The sequence below is a fragment of the Lepus europaeus genome, chromosome 11 (assembly GCF_033115175.1).
Source record: "Lepus europaeus isolate LE1 chromosome 11, mLepTim1.pri, whole genome shotgun sequence".
NCBI lineage: Eukaryota > Metazoa > Chordata > Mammalia > Lagomorpha > Leporidae > Lepus > Lepus europaeus.
Window position 1 is genome coordinate 106,131,726 of NC_084837.1, and position 15,968 is coordinate 106,147,693.

General features: G+C 55.3%; 1 protein-coding gene across 2 annotated transcripts in view; it reads right to left on the reverse strand.

Annotated features, from left to right (window-relative positions):
- The window catches only part of AP3B2 (adaptor related protein complex 3 subunit beta 2), a 36,451-nt gene that overhangs the window by 13,651 nt on the left and 6,832 nt on the right, over positions 1-15,968 (reverse strand). For both annotated transcript variants that reach the window (XM_062206312.1, XM_062206314.1), the window contains exons 2-13: positions 11,859-11,934; positions 11,664-11,738; positions 11,352-11,447; positions 4,065-4,225; positions 3,859-3,925; positions 3,579-3,761; positions 3,222-3,505; positions 2,905-2,959; positions 2,553-2,624; positions 1,470-1,532; positions 1,095-1,227; positions 721-830 (exon numbers count right to left, since the gene is read on the reverse strand). In XM_062206312.1, the coding sequence (XP_062062296.1) occupies positions 721-830; positions 1,095-1,227; positions 1,470-1,532; positions 2,553-2,624; positions 2,905-2,959; positions 3,222-3,505; positions 3,579-3,761; positions 3,859-3,925; positions 4,065-4,225; positions 11,352-11,447; positions 11,664-11,738; positions 11,859-11,934 (1,375 nt within the window). The remainder of the gene's footprint in view (positions 1-720; positions 831-1,094; positions 1,228-1,469; positions 1,533-2,552; positions 2,625-2,904; positions 2,960-3,221; positions 3,506-3,578; positions 3,762-3,858; positions 3,926-4,064; positions 4,226-11,351; positions 11,448-11,663; positions 11,739-11,858; positions 11,935-15,968) is intronic.

A 15,968-nucleotide genomic window follows, 5' to 3' on the forward strand; every position in this document is an offset into this window, starting at 1 on the left:
TCTTTTTTAAAAATTCTGTATTTATTTGAAAGAGTTACAGAGAGAGGTTGAGACAAAGAGAGAGAGATGTCTTCCATCTGCTGGTTCACCCCCAAATGGCCGCAACAGCCAGAGCTGAGTTGATCCAAAGCCAGGAGCCAAGAACCTCCTCCTGGTCTCCCAGGTGGGTGCAGGGGCCCAAGGCTTTGGGCCATCTTCTACTGCTTTCCCAGGCCATAGCAAAGAGCTGGATTGGAAAAGAAGCAGCCGAGACTAGAACTGGCGCCCATATGGGATGCCAGCATTTCAGGTGCCGGCCCCAATTATAGGATCTTAAAAATCACAGGGGGGCTGGTGCAGTGGTGTAGGAGGCTAAGCCACTGCCTGCAGCGCCAGCATCCCATATGGATGCCAGTTCATATCCCAGTTGCTCCTCTTCTGATCCAGCTCCCTGTTGATGCACCTGGGAAAGCAACAGCAGATGTCCCAAGTACTTGGTCCCTTGCCACCCATATGGGATACCCAGAGGAAGCTCCTGGTTCCTGGCTTCGGACTGGCCCAGCTCCTGCAGTGTGGCCATTTGGGGAGTGAACCAGCAGATGGAAGACCTCTCTCTCTTTCTCTCCCTCTCTCTGTAACTCTTCTTCTCAAATAAATAATTAAAAAATAAAAAAGAAAGAAAGAAAAAACCCGGGGAAGATGCTGGGCCGGGGAGGGAAACGGGTTCAGCGACCCCCTCACCTGGATGTTGTCTGTGAGCTTTGCCAAGTGTTTGATGATCTCCCCGTGCTGCGCTGGCTGCATCTGCAATAACTTCTTGATGACAACCACCGACTCTGCTACCACAAGCTCTGTGGAACAAGGAACCCATCAGACGGCCAAGCCCAGGGGGAGCGAACACCCCCAGCCAGGCCCTGGGCTCTCCTGCTCAACCCTTGTACCTCGCTGGCGGCCCTCAGAGGTGTAGGAACACCTGGGCCCTAACTGAAGCAGACAGACCAATGACACACATTGCCTAGATACACAGGGGGCTATCCATTGGCCAGCAGAGCAAGACACACAGGCAGACGCCCACTTATCACCGATGTAGGACACTCAAACAGGCAGACACCGACCATCACGGTTGGACAGGAGCTGCACCAGGCCGCTGAGGCAGGTGTCGCGGACTCGGCCTATGTTCGTCGCACAGCGCCCAATGGCCTGGATCGTGGCTGCCACGAAGTCCTTGTCCATGCTGCGAATGTAGGTCTGTGGGCAGACGTCGGGCAGCAGGTTTGAGGGTGACTTCCGGGAAGCCCAGGAGCTGTACATTAGCTGCCAGAGACTCAACTTGGGAAAGGGAGTGACCCCCTCACCCCGCCACCCAGACAGTCCTCAGCGCCAGCAGAAGGCACTGGAAGGGGGCATCTTAGATAGCAAGGTTCTCCAGCTTTGGGCTCTTAAGACAAAGTCTGCGAAAAGCACGTCTCCTGGGGTCCCTCTGGCTGTACCTGGAACTCGCGCAGGACAGTAGGGATGTTGGTCTCATTGGCCAGGTTGGTGAGCACTTCCAGCTGGAGGGGGAGGCAGAGAGAGAGGAAGTGGGCAGGGTGCCCAGGGACTTTCTGGGCTCCCACCAGATCCTGAGACTGTGGATGAGACTACTGGCAGATCCTGAATCTCATCCAAAACCCAAGAGTTTGGCTCATCAGTGGCTTCCAGACCAAGTGACTGCAACCCCTCCCCAGGCCTTAGGATGGAGCTCACCTTCTTCCCACCTACTCCAAGTCCCTGGAGGACCTGACGGCTGTCTATCATTTTCCACCTCCGTGCCCCCTGAGCCCCAGTCACAGGCCCCTTCCTGCCTTGGGGTCCTCGCACATACTATCTGTCCATTTCTGTGCCTGCGTTTCCATAGATAATTCACGATACTTCCTCAGGCTGCAGCTCCAGCTTCCTCCCCTTACAGACAGGTTCCCCAGTGCCAGACCCGAGGAGCCGCCTCTGCGTTAGGCTCTCTTCTTTCTCCTTTATTTCATAAACAGATCGTTTGCAATTGTCTTAAATTGATTACTTAAAAGTCTCCTCCACCCCTAACCAGACCTAGCAACGCAACTGATCTATAGTGGATGTTCCGAAGGGCTAGGAGGGTTAACTGCTGCTCAGTGAAGTCACCAAGAATTCAGCAGCACAGGTGGGGGACCCTGCTGCTTCTTCCCTTCCTGTATGTATGCAAAAAAAAAAAAAAAAAAAAAAGCCAGAGGGGGTGGGTGCATGGGGACCACAACACTGAAGGTGGGTGGCAGAAACTGCAGGGGGTGAGCCATGTCACCTCACCTCCCTGGGTCTACCCTTTGGTAAAACAGGAGTGCTGTGCATTTCCTGGGGTTGTTAGAAAATCAAGCTTACTTCATATATGAGGGCGGCAGGTGCACCCCAGGTACCAGGTGAAGGGCAGCCCTCTTCTCCCTGGTTCCCCACTCTCATTTGCTCCCTGAGCCAATGCTCCAGCCCGGGCAGCACCGAGGCGGCCACTGTGGGTTATCTGAGCAGGTACGTGGGGCCAGGCAGGGAAGGAACGACCCCTCACTCACCTTCAGGATTTTGATCTGGGTGGGGTCGGTGGACCTGATGTAGAAGCTCTTCAGGTATGGCTCAAACATGCCCTGGCACAAGAAAGTGTGTGTGTGTGGGGGTGTCAGGGAGCTCCACCGCAGCCCCAGGCCTGCCTCCCCTTGTCTCTTCCCCCTCGGGATCCTCCTCCCTTCTCATGTCCGGTCAGGCCTTCCCACCACCCCCGCGCCCCAGGGGCCAGGTTTGGGAGGAGTGTCCCCATCTCCTTGTTGGCCACAGGCCGGCATTCCCCCACTGTGCCTCCAGTCCCCACCTCGCCCCGCCCACAGTCCCAACAGCTCCCCCAGGGCCCACAGGGCGGTCGCGGCTCACCCGGCGCTTGATGGACATGGTGGCCACATTCTGGAGCACCACGTACTGCACCTCACTGCCGACAGGATGCGACAGAGACCCCCGTGGTGGGAGGAGAGGACCGATTGAGTAGGGGGCCGGTGGGCTTGGGACGAGGAGTGTGTAGGGCGGGGCATGAGCGTGCGAGCCAGGGTAGTGCAGCAGCAGGAGGAGCAGCAGAGTGGGGCGGGGTCCACTTAGCCCGGGGGCAGGGGCGGCGAGGGCGGACTGGGACTGGGATGGGGTCAGGCCGGCCGGGGCGGGGGTGGGACCAAAGCGGCGGGGCGGGGCGGGCGCACCTGTGGCTGCGCAGCAGGCGCACCAGCGCCTTGGCGATGACGCCCACCTCGGCCTTGGGCGCCAGGTGGAAGTAGAGCTGTGCCACCGCCATGACCACGGCGGCGCTGCGGCTCTGCAGCAGCGGCTTGGTGTTGCGCAGCAGCAGCCGGTGGTCGGGGTCCATGACGTAGGGCTTCCGGGCCGGGAGCGCCGCGGCGGCCGCCTCCTCCGACCCCGGGCCCTTGGCCTCGTCCTCCTCCGAGCCGTAGAAGGCCTTCTCGGGGCTCTCCTCCAGCAGGGACTCCTGGGCGGGGCAGAGGCGGCTCAGCGGCGCCCGCGGCCCGGGCTCCGGCGCGCCCCTGCCCCTGGCCACTCACGTTCTGGGTGGGGCTCAGGAACTGCGTGCGCGCGTAGCGGGTGAGCATGCTAATGATGACCACCTGGCCCCACTCCTCCACGTCGATGAGCAGGTTGCACAGCTTGCGGTAGTTCTTGTGGATCAGGTCGATGCGCTCGGGGCACACCTCCTCGAAGGCCATCACCACGCTGCCGGCCACCAGCTGAGGACGGACAGGGCCCCCACCCCCACCCCCGGAGCGTGAGCGGGAAGGGCGCTCGTCCCGCCCCGCTCGTGCGCGCCCCCGGGTGTGCACGCACCGTGGTCTTGTCGGCCAGCAGCTTCTCGATGACCTCTATCAGCTGGTCCTTCTGGTCCGAGTCCAGACTGGGCGGGAAATCGTGGAGGAGGATTTTCCCCCTCCCATCTCGGCTTTCCCACGCTCCTCCCCGGCACCCCAACCTGCTCATAAAGAGGCGGGGGTCCCCGCCTCCGTAGGGTTGGGCCCGGGCAGGGCTGGGGCTACCTGTAGAGTTTGGGGATGGCGTGGGCGGCTGTTTTCCGCACGTAGGGGGACATGTCCGAGGCCGCCTCTTTGATGGCGAGCATCATGATGGGCACGATGATGGGCACGCGGATGCTCGAGAGAACGCGGAGGGCGCTGGCGCGAATCAGCTGGTTGGGGTCCTAAGGGCACAGGTGGAGGGAGCCATGGGAGGGCGCCAGGGGTTCTGATCCCGGGAGAGCGCAGCTTTGGAAGTCAGCGCGCCTGGCTACCAGCAGCTCTCGGTCCCTGCCTCCTGACCTGAGCCTGGATGATGTCCAGTGCTGGGTACCCGATGGGGCACCACCTGGGGGCGCTGCCTCTTGCCTCCCTCTGGCTGCAGAAACCTGACACCCGAACAGGTGCGGCAAAGGGCAGCTTTGTTTTCAGCAAGAGCAGAAAGGCCTGGAGTCCCTGAAACACCGCTGGGGTGCGGGGTGCGGGGCGCGTCTTCTGTCCATGCCTGAAGTGACTGCAGAAAGCTGCAAGCCGCTCTGCCTTCCCAAGCCGCGCCCCTGCATCCTGCGCCCCAGCAGCCGCGCAAACGCTGCCCCTGGCACAGTGCTGAGCCAGGCTGTGTGTGCAGGCCCTTTCTCTTTGCTCCTGGCGCAGCCTACACACACACCTGGGGAGTGCCACCCTCGTTTTCTAAAATGGAGAAAGAGAAGAGGCACACAGTTACCCTGAAACTGACGGCAGCCCCTGCCAAATTCTGGGAGTGAGTTTTAAACAGATGGCTTAGAAACACCTGTTTAAAAAGCAAGCATCTGGCCGGCGCCGTGGCTTAACAGGCTAATCCTCCGCCTTGCGGCGCTGGCACACCAGATTCTAGTCCCAGTCGGGGCGCCGGATCCTATCCCGGTTGCCCCTCTTCCAGGCCAACTCTCTGCTGTGGCCCGGGAAGGCAGTGGAGGATGGCCCAAGTGCTTGGGCCCTGCACCCGCATGGGAGACCAGGAGAGGCACCTGGCTCCTGGCTTCGTATACATCTCCCCCAAACGTTTGCAACAGTGGGACAGGCCAACTCCAGGAGCCCAGAACTCCATCTGGGCCCCCCATGTCGGTGGCAGGGACCCCAACACTTAAGCCCTCATCCCTGCCTCCCAGGATGCACCAGCAGGAAGCTGGGTTAGAAGTGTAGCAGCCGGGATTTGAGCTGGCACTCTGATATGGGATGTGGGCATCTGAAGCCACAGGTTAACCCACTGTGCCACAGCTCCCACCCCTGAATCTTCATTTATTTGAGAAGCAGAGGCAGAGAAGAGAGCTCCCATCTGCTGGTCTGGGGCGAAAGCCAGGAGCCAGGATTGCAATCCAGGTCTCCCATGGGGCTGGCAAGAACCTAATTACTGGAGCCATCACCTGCTGCCTCCCAGGGCATACGTTAACTGCAATCGTGAGCCGCAGCCAGAATGCAAACCCAGGCATTTTAAATGCCCTCTTGTGTTGTTGTTGTTTTTTTTTTGTTTGTTTGTTTGTTTGTTTTTTTTTGAGAGGGTAACTAGTTGGGAGACATTCATATTAACCTTGATTTCAGCAAGGCATTTGTAGAAGTCCCTCATCATTTCCTGTCCTGCTATTTTTATTTGTTTCACCCTAATCTGTAAGCATCTTAACAGCAGAATTCATTATCTTTTTTTTTTTTTTTTGACAGCAGAGTGGACAGTGAGAGAGAGAGAGAGAGACAGAGAGAAAGGTCTTTCTTTGCCATTGGTTCACCCTCCAATGGCTGCCGTGGCCGGCGTACTGTGGCCGGCGCACCGCGCTGATCCAAAGGCAGGAGCCAGGTGCTTCTCCTGGTCTCCCATGGGGTGCAGGGCCCAAGCACTTGGGCCATCCTCCACTGCACTCTTGGGGCACAGCAGAGAGCTGGCCTGGAAGAGGGGCAACCGAGAGAATTCATTATCTTTTTATCTGCATCATCCATAGCCCTTTGCACACAAAAGGTGTTAATTTTTTTTTCTACTGAGTAAGATTCTTCCTGGTAACGCAGGAAAACACCAGCTGGCTGGTGGACCCACAACTTGGTAAAACATTTGGGGAAGGTTTATTTACAGATCAGTATCGACCTAGAAACCTGACACAGCACAGACTTGAAGTCTGCTGCCCCGGGCTGAATAGAGTTACCAGTGTCTTGGAGGCAGGCACAAAGTCAGGAGGGACAGGATTAGGATTCAAGATCACCCTGGCTATGCTAAGCCAATAAATGAAATAGAGTCCGGCTGAGCTTCCTGCCAACCGGAGGTCTGCTGAGAGGTGAACATGCAGTGGGCACTGGTGGGGCGGTTAAGACGCGGGTGTCCCGTATCAGAGCGCCTGGGTTTGACGCCAGCTTCTGACTCCAGCTCCTGCTAACACAGATCCTGTGAGGCAGAAGGTGACGGCTCAAGCAGTTGGGTCCCTGCCACCCACGTGGGAGACCGGGACTGAGTTTCTGGCCCCCAGCTTTGGCCATCAAGCTTATATGGGTACTTGGGAAGTGAACCAGTGAAGGCAACACCTCTCTCTCTCTCTCTCTCTCTCTCTCTCTCTCTCTCTCTCTCCCCTCTCTACCTCTCCAATTAATTCATTAAAAACTAAACACAGTCTTAGCCTAGGCTGATAAAAAGAAGGAAGGCCATGGGATGGATATGAGGGTACTTTTAGAAGTTCATTAAAATGGAATTAAGGAGCCAGCGCTGTAGCATAGTAACTTAAGCATCCTCCTGTGGCACTAGCATCCCATATATGTGCCAGTTCAAGTCCTGGCTGCTCCACTTCAGATCCATCTCCCTACTGTTGGCCTGGGAAAGCAGAAGATGGCCCAAGTCCTTGGGCCCCTGCACCCGCATGGGAGACTGGAAGAAGCTCCAGCCTCCTGGCTTCAGATTGGCCCAGTTCTGGCCACTGTGGTCATTGGGGAGTGAACCAGTGGATGGAAGATTCATTCTCTCTCACTCTCTTGCTCTCTCTCTCTCCCTCTGCCTCCCTGTAACTGCCTTTCAAATAAATAGATAGATCTTAAAAACAAGGATAAATATATGCATGAAAAAGAGAAATGGAAAGACACAGGAGGCTTGGCTGTTGGATCCATGTTGTATTCTAGGGTTGGTATATTCTGTCTTTGGTCTGAATCGGGTTAAATCATAAAAACTATTCTGGAATTTTTGCAGATTTCTCCTTCACCTATAGCTTCTTCAGCGTGTGCCCTTTGTGCTTGTAGAAACCAGAGCTGCTGGTGATTCACTTCTCTGGAATAGCAGTCAGCTGATTTTCTGTGAAGTGCCAAACAGTATTTTAGGTTTGCAGGCCGCACAGTCTCAACACTGCAGCTACTCGAATTTGCCTCTGTGCAAAGGCAGCCATGAACAAGTGGGCGTGGCTGTGTGCCACTCAGTCTGTATAAAGCAGGCAGCAGGGACGGGCGTGTGTTCTAGCAGGGAAGGTGCCGGATCAGACACCGGTGTTGCCCATCAGCGTGCTCGAGTTCCAGCACCGGCTTCACTCTGGAGTCCAGCTCCCTGCTAATGAGACCCCGATGGGCAGCAGGTGATGGCTCAAGTAGCTGGGTCCCTGCCACTCACGCGGGAGACCTGGTTGAATTCCTGGCTCCTGGCTGTGGCCTGGCTCTGGCTGTGGTGGGCATTTGGAAAATGAAGCAGACAAGAGCTTTCGGTATCTGCCTATCTCTCACAGAATAAATGAATAAAACTAAAGAGAGACTCTTACATGAGTAGCCAGGCGGCAGACAGGTTCGGCTGAGGTCTGTGAGGTGCCAGTCTTTGCTTTAGAACACATGCTGGTCATCTCTCGTAAGACAGGGCTCAGTCTCTCCTAAAGTACTGGGACATCATGCTCCGTCTTGCAAAAAGTACTTTTTAAAGTACTTTTTTTTTTTAACCATTCTATTGTGTAGAAGCCTCCATGGCTAATTTTTTAAAGATTTATTTGCAAGACGGGGTATGGAGGGAGAGAGAGAGAGCCTCCATCCACTGGTTCACTCCCTAAATGTCTGCACATAGCAGCCAGCAGCTCCAGCTGGGTCTCCCACACAGGTGTCAGACACTCGAGTACTTGGGCTAGTTTCTGCATCCACCCAGTGCATTAGCAGGAAGGTGGACTGGAAGCACACCAAGACTCAAACCTCCTCAGCCTGATTTGGGTTGTAGGCGATAAAATAGCAATTTAACCTGCTTGCTCATTTTTTTTTTTTAAGATTTATTTTACTTATTTGATAGAGTGACAGAGAGACAGAGAGAGATCCAACTTCCTATGCTCTGGTTTACTTCCCAAATGTCTGTAACAACCAGGGCTGGGTCAGACTGAAATCAGGAACTTCATCCGGGTCTCCCACATGGGTGGCAGGGACCCAAGCACGTGGCCATCTTCTGCTGTCTTCCCAGGTGCATTAGCAGGGAGCTGGATTGGAATCGGGGTAGCCAGGGCTTGGATCAGCCCTGGGGCATCCCAAGCCACAGTGTAATCTGCTGTACCACAACACTCACGCTGGTGTTTGTTATTAATTTGAAAGGCACAGAAACAGAAAGAGGAGAGAGCGCACAAGCTCCATCCACTGGTTCACTCCCCAAATGCCTGTGACAGCCAAGGCCGCGCCAGGTCGGAGCCAGCAGCCGGAATCTCAATCCAGACACTCTCCCACGTGAGTGGGCAGGGACCCCAAGTACTTGAGCATCAGCTGCTGCCTCCTAGGGTCTGCTTTAGCAGGAAACTGGAGTCAGAAGCAGGTTTTCTGATTCGGGAGATGGGATACAGGCATCCTAAGTGGTGTCTTCGCTGCTGGCGTAACCGTAACCACACCATACTTCCCTTTCCTCCTTCCCTACCTTGGGACCAGCTGCACGTTGTAGATTTCAGCTTCCAGTATCATGAGCTAAGCTACAGGGAGACCACCAAACAGACCCCAGAATAGAGAGCAATTTGTGACAGGCCATGGGGCTTCCATCTGGTTTCATCTCAAAGACGTCTCCAGGGGACCCCCAGAAACCTGCTTAACCACTTCCCCTATAGAAGGCCCTCTGGCTAACTTGGTGGGGAGGGGTGGGGAGGGGAGAGCACACTGGGACCACCTTCCGGTGCCACTCTAACCAATGGACAGTCCGGGGCTGACTTTGTTCCAGGAACAAAAACACTTGCCCTAGAGCCCATGGGCTTGGCCTGTAAAGACCACTCACACTCTGCCTGGCACGGGGACACGCACCTGTCTGCTGAGTGAATGAACGAACTGTGCGTGCAAGTGACCATGCTTTCGACCCCACGCCAGAGATGCGAACTCTGCCAGCCTGCTCCCCACAGTAGGTGTGGGCCAGGGCTTCGGGGGTGGACACCTGGCATGCCCTGGGACATCAAAGACCTGTCAACCACTGCTGGTGCAGACGGCACACGGACAGATTGGTTCAGACTCACGGCTGTCCCCACCTGAGAACGGAAACCTCAGACTCAATCCGACCCTTGCGCTGACCTTGGGACCCAACCTCCGAGTCTGGGGCACCTCTTGCGCATGCTCAACTCCATTTTTCTTCTCAGTGGAACTCACTTAGGCTCAGGAAACCCCCATTCTTCCCCCGTCCCTGGCTGAAAGGGGAGTCAGTGTGTGCCCAGGCTGTGGTGCCCAGCCGTGAAGAGCACAGGCCATGGCCCTCCTCACAGACTCCTCCGCCCGGAAGGAGGAGACCCAAGGGGCTCTCGGCGGCCAGGGACTCTCCGCTGCCGCGGGCTAAGGGGTCCACCCTGACAGGCGGCCTGCTGGGAAGTGACGTCAGGAGTGACTCTGGCCCCGGGTTAAGCTGCTGCTCGGGATGCCTGCCTCCCACACCACAGTACCAGCCTGCACTCCTGCGTCTCCGCGTCCCATCAGGCTCCGGGCTAATGCGCACCTGGGAGGCAGCAGATGATAGTGCATGGTGGCTTCGGTGCCTGCCACCCACATGGGAGTCCTGGATGGAGTTCCTGGCTCCCGCCTTCAGCCTGGCCCAGTCCTACTGTTGCAGGCATTTGGGGAGTAAACTAGCGCATGGAAAATCGATCTCTCTCTCTCTCTCTCTCACTCTCTCTCTCTCTGTTGCTCTGCCTTTTCAAATTTTCAAATGGATGAAGATACAAATAAACATTTTTGTTTAAAGAGGTGGTTGGGTCATGAGGACTCTGAGTTGATGGGTTAATGGGTTATCCCAGGAGTGGACCCGTGAAAAAAGCCAGTTGGAAGGCAGCCTAGCAGTTAAGACACTCACATCCCATATAACGGCCTTGGCTGTTGTGGGCATCTGGAGAATGAGGCCTAGATGGCCTAGATGGGAGCTGCCTCTGTCCCTCTGTGTGTGTATCTCCCTGTCTCTCTGCCTCAGAATTAAATAACTTTCAAAAAAAATATTTACTTATGGTGCCAGTGCTATGGCGAACTGGATAAAGCCACCACCTGCAGTGCCAGCATCCCATACGGGCGCCAGTTCGAGTCCTAGCTGCTCCACTTCTGATCCAGCTCTCTGCTAATGTGCTTGGGAAGGCAGCAAAAGATGGCCCAAGTCCTTGGGCCTCTGCACCCACGTGGGAGACCTGGAGAAAGCTCCTGGCTCCTGGCTTTGGATCGGCGCAGCTCCAGCCATTGTGGCCAACTGGGGAGTGAACCAGTGGATGGAAGACTTTTCTCCCTCTCTGCCTCTGCCTTTCAAATTAATAAATAAATCTTTTAAAAAATAGAATATTTACTTATTTATTTGAAAGGCAGAGTTACAGAGAGGCAGAAAGAGACAGAGAGAGTCCCGCTATGCCACAGCACCGGCCCCATAGATAACATTTACAAAACACCAGTTCAGCTCTGTCTCTTGGATGTGACCCTCTTGCCACGTGACACCCCCCGGCTGCCACAGGACCCTGCAAACGAGGAGGAGCTGGCCAGACCCGACCCCTCAGACTCCCACCTCCCAGCCTCTGAAAATCACGAACCAAATGGACTTCCGTTCTTTAGACGTTACCTAACCTGTGCTATGCAGTCACAGCAGCAGAAATGGACGAAGACACCGCCCTCACCACAGGTTCGCCCTCCCAGGAGAGCTGCAGGCCCTGGGTGCCACCCCATCTCCCGCCCTCGGAGCCGGGCCTCCCCTCTCCGAGGGGCTCGCGGGTCCCCTGCTCTGCCTCGGGCCCCTCTGACCCTCAGAGGTACGAGGGGGCCTCCGGAGCCTGCTCCCCGACTCTCAGCCTCTCCCGGAGCCCACTCCTCTAATACAGGGGCAGCAGGGCCCAGGCCCCAGGGAGGCAGACGGAGACTCCCGACCTTCAGGCCACGCTGGAAGGTGGAGATGGACAGCAGGGCCAGGTCTTGCTGCTCCTCGGCGTAGCGCACCAGGTACACGTAAACCAGCTTCTTCACCTGCGGGTTGCACGGAGGGGTTTCAGTGGGGGCGGCAGTCCACGGGCACCCGTGGGTCCCGAGCCCTTCTCCAGGGTCCACGTCCAGGGCGAGGACATGCAGGGCTCACCTGCTGATCGGGTGAGCCCCCCCCACCCCCCCCCCCCCCGGCATCCTCCCAGCCCTGTGTGGGTGTGGCCCGGCTGGAGGTGAGGGTGGGGTCTCCTCTATGCTCACCTCTATGTTCTTACAGGCCACATTCTTCACCACGGCGGGGAACAGGTCCGAGGCATTCTTCCCACGGGCGATCATCTGGGCGGTGGGGACAAGGGGGGGAGGAGGCAGGGTGCTGGTTAGGGTAGGGCCCGCAGGAGCCAAGGAGAGCTGCTGCCGGGCACCCAGGCCCCTGCCCCAGGGAGCGCCCAGCCTCACCGCCACGATCCGCTTCATGGCCTCCAGCTTGAGGGAGTCCTTGTTAGTGTCCAGCATCTCCTTCAGGTCGTCGTGCCTGGTGGGAGGTGCGAGAGGTCAGCCAAGGGCTCTTGGCCGGGGGCCGAAGCTCTGAGCGGGTTCTGGCCGGCGGTGAGGGACCACAGCCTGTGCCGGGGGGGTTTCGGCTCAGGGGACGCAGGGCTCGGAGAAACAGGGGCCAGCAGGTGTTGTGGGTTGAATTGTGTCTCCCTCCCGAAACGGTGTTTAGTCCCTAGCGGAAACACGGCAGAGGGTGGCTGTTGCAGGTGTCATTAGCTGAGGCCACACGGGGGCAAGGTGGTGTCTGTGTGTGAAGAGTGTTGAAGGAAGAGGCAGAAACACATGAGGAACGCCACGAGAGGGCGGAGGGCTGCCGAGAGGCGCCCACAGCTCCAGGAAGGAGAGCGGGAAGCGGCAAAGAGCGAATCCCCTACGGGTTTCAGAGCGAGCGTGATCCTGCTGACACCCTGATTTCTTACTTTTGGCCTCTGGAGCCCTGGGACAACAAATTATAGTGGCTCCCGGGAACCCAGGCTATGGGACTTCCTCCCGGGAACCCAGGCTTGGGACTTCCTCCCGGGAACCCAGGCTTGGGACTTCCTGACAGCAGCTGCAGGAATGGGACAGGGGTCAGAGCCAGGCGACAAGAGGAAGGGCCTGGGGTGGGCGGGCAGGGACCCTGCCTGGGGCTAGGCCAGGCGGATGGAGAAGACCACTGGAAAGGAGATGGGCATTAAGACACGGGCAGGGGGCCAGCACTGTGGCACAGCACCGAAAGCCTCTGCTTGTGGTGCCGGTATCCCACGTGGACACCAGTTCGAGACCCAGCTGCTCCACTTCCGATCCAGCTTCCTGCTGATGCGCCTGGGAAAGCAACAGAAGATGGCCCAGGTGCTTGGGCCCCTGCACCCCTGTGGGAGACCAGGAGAAGCTCCTGGATCCTGGCTTCAGATTGGCCCAGTTCCAGCCTTTGGGGTTATGTAGGGAGTGAACCAGCAGATGGAAGACCTCTCTTGGCCTCTATCTCTGCCTCGCTGAAATTCTGTCTTTCAAATAAATAAATAAATCTTTAACAACAACAACAAAAAAGGATGGGGGCAGGATGCCTTGCCCTGCACTGAGTGTGTTTCCGGGTCCTGACCTCATAGACCAGACACTCCACAGATGACCTTACTCCAAAGGCCAGACCTCGAAGTCTGAAAGCCAACAGTTAACGGCCATCCAGGGAAGTGATGAAACTCTGTTGGGAGAAATAAGCGACACTTTGGGCAAAGGGATCCATTGCACTTGGGCGAGGAGGGTAAAGGTGATGCCTAAGCCAGTCCATGGATTTCATGCAACGTCCACTAACATTTCAAAGGAATGGGCACTGTGGCCCAGTGGGTTCTACTGCTGCCACCATGTGGGGAATCTGGAAGGGAAATCAGAACAAGTAGATGGGAGAGCTCTCTCACTCTGCCTTTCAAATAAAGTAAATTAATCTTTATTGTTTTCCTTTTTTAAAAAAAAGATTTATTTGAAAGAGTTACACAGAGAGAGGCAGAGGCAGAGAGAGAGAGAGAGAGAGAGAGAGGTCTTCCATCCGATGGTTCACTCCCCAATTGGCCACCAACGGTCAGAGCTGTGCCGATCCAAAGCCAGGAGCCAGGAGCTTCTTCCGGGTCTCCCACGTGGGTGCAGGGACCCAAGGACTTGGACCATCTTCTACTGCTTTCCCAGGCCACAGCAGAGAGCTGGATCGGAAGTGGAGCAGCTGGGGCTAGAACCAGGGCCCATACGGATGCCTGCACTGTAGACGGCGGCTTTACCTGCTACACCACAGCACCAGCCCCAAATAAATTAACCTTAAAAAAAAATTAAAGGGAGTATTTGTCGAAGTTTGGGAAGCAACAGCAACACTCATCTGGAAGAGAAAACCCATAGGTAAGAACTCCACAGAATGTTCTTTGGGAAGAGAATGACGTTGGACAATTCAGTCCACTGAACCGCATTATTCACCGACATAACAGTGATAGAAACTATGAAAAACAGAAGGTCAGAGGTCACGGGGGGAATTTCATAAAAGGGTCTAACCATCAGGAACAAATAACTCACCAAGAAAAGAATACTTTCCCCCTCAAATAAATGTCAAGGCAACTGCTATGCAGCAAAGAACTGAACTTGTGTTCCCATTTCATACCAAAATTAATAATTTGCTTAACAGTTAAATTATTTTTAAATGTGGAAGAAGAAAGGGGATTTAAAAAATTTTAAGGTCATAAAATTACCTCTAGCAAGACGGCTAAGTTTAAGTTTCTTTTGTAAAGATTTATTTATTTATTTGAAAGGCAGAGTTACAGAGAGGGAGAGGCAAAGGCAGAGAGAGAGAGAGAGAGAGATCGATCTTCCATCCGCTGGTTCACTCCTCGAATGGCCACAATGGCCAGGGCTGGGCCAGGCTGAAGCCAGGAGCCAGGAACTGCATCTGGGTCTCCCACATGGGTGCAGGGGCACAAACACTTGGGCCATCGCCTGCTGCTTTCCCAGGTGCATCAGTAAGGAGCTAAATCAGAGTAGAGCAGCCAGGACTGGAACCAGCACCCATATTGGATGCCAGCACAGCAGCCAGTGGCTTAACCCGAAACTTTGGTATATGACAACTAAATTCAAGAAAAAACTAAGGCAACTATAATTAAAAAAAAAAAAGATTTATTTCTTTATTTGAGAGGCAAAGTTATAGACCGAGAGAGGGAGAGAGAGGTTTTCTATCCACTGCTCCAATCCCCAAATAACTGCAACAGCCAGAGCTGGGCTGATCTGAAGCCAGGAGCAGGGAGCTTCTTCCTGGTCTCCCACATGGGTGCAGGGGCCCAAGGACTTGGGCCATCTTCCACTGCTATCCTAGGTCGTAGCAGAGAGCTGGATAGGAAGTGGAGCAGCCAGGACTCAAATCAGAGCCCACATGGGATGACAGCGCTGTAGACAGAGGCTTAACCTACTATGCCACAGTGCCAGTTCCAACTATTATAGTTTTCTAGAACAACCACACAAAATAGTAAAATGGTGGCTTTGCCCATGTAAATTGATTTTGTCACAGTTCTAGAGGCTGGAGGTCCCAGATCAAAGCACTCAGCCTATATGAGCAATGATTAGAGTCCCAGCTGTTCCCCTTCTGATCCAGCTCCCAGCCATGCCAGCCATTTGGGAAGTGAACCAGAAGATGGAAGCATCTCTCTCCCTCTCTCTCCCTCTCCCTCCCTCCCTCCTTCCCTCTTTCCCTCCCTTTATTTCTGTTACTCTGCCTTTCAAATAAATAAATAATTTTTTTAAAAAAATTGAATTGTAGGGGCCGGCACTAAGGCACAGCACTGGCATCCCATATGAGCACCAGTTAAATTTCCGGCTGCTCCACTTCCGATTCAGCTCCCCGCTAATGCACTGGGGAAAAGTAGCAGGTCCTTGGGCTCCTGCACCTGCATGGGAGACACGGATGAAGCTCCTGGCTTTGGTGTGGCACAGCCCTGGCTGGTGTGGCCATTGGGGAGTGAACCGGCCTCTGCCTCTCCCTCTCTATAACTCTGCCTTTCAAATAAATAAATAAATCTTTCAAAAAACATTGAATTGTAGGACACCCAGTTGGTGTCTGCCAGCGAACTGGCTGTCAGTGAGAATCCCCACCCATTTTAGTAAGCAGAGGTGACAGTCCGCTGGTGAGGGGCCCACTGTGCTGTGGTCTCCTGTCTCACACGCCAGACTCTCCCTGCCCCGTGTCCTCAGTCTTCCTCCCAGGTGTGCCCGTGTCCCCGTATCCTCTTCCTATAAAGACTCCGGCTGTCCTGGATCATAGCTAGCTTCATGACCTCCGCTCTATCCCATTCAAGTCACATTCTGAGCTATAGGGGGTTAAGACGTCAACACGTGAATTTTGGGGAGATGCCGTTCAGCCCGTAACAGCAACAAAAGAGAAAATACTTAGGATATGGTAGGTAAAGGTTTAATATTCAAAATAACTAATACAGTTTTATACGGACCGCGTCCAACACTGGCTGGCAGGGCTGCTGCAAGTCCATCTGCCGTCTCTCTGTCGCTCTA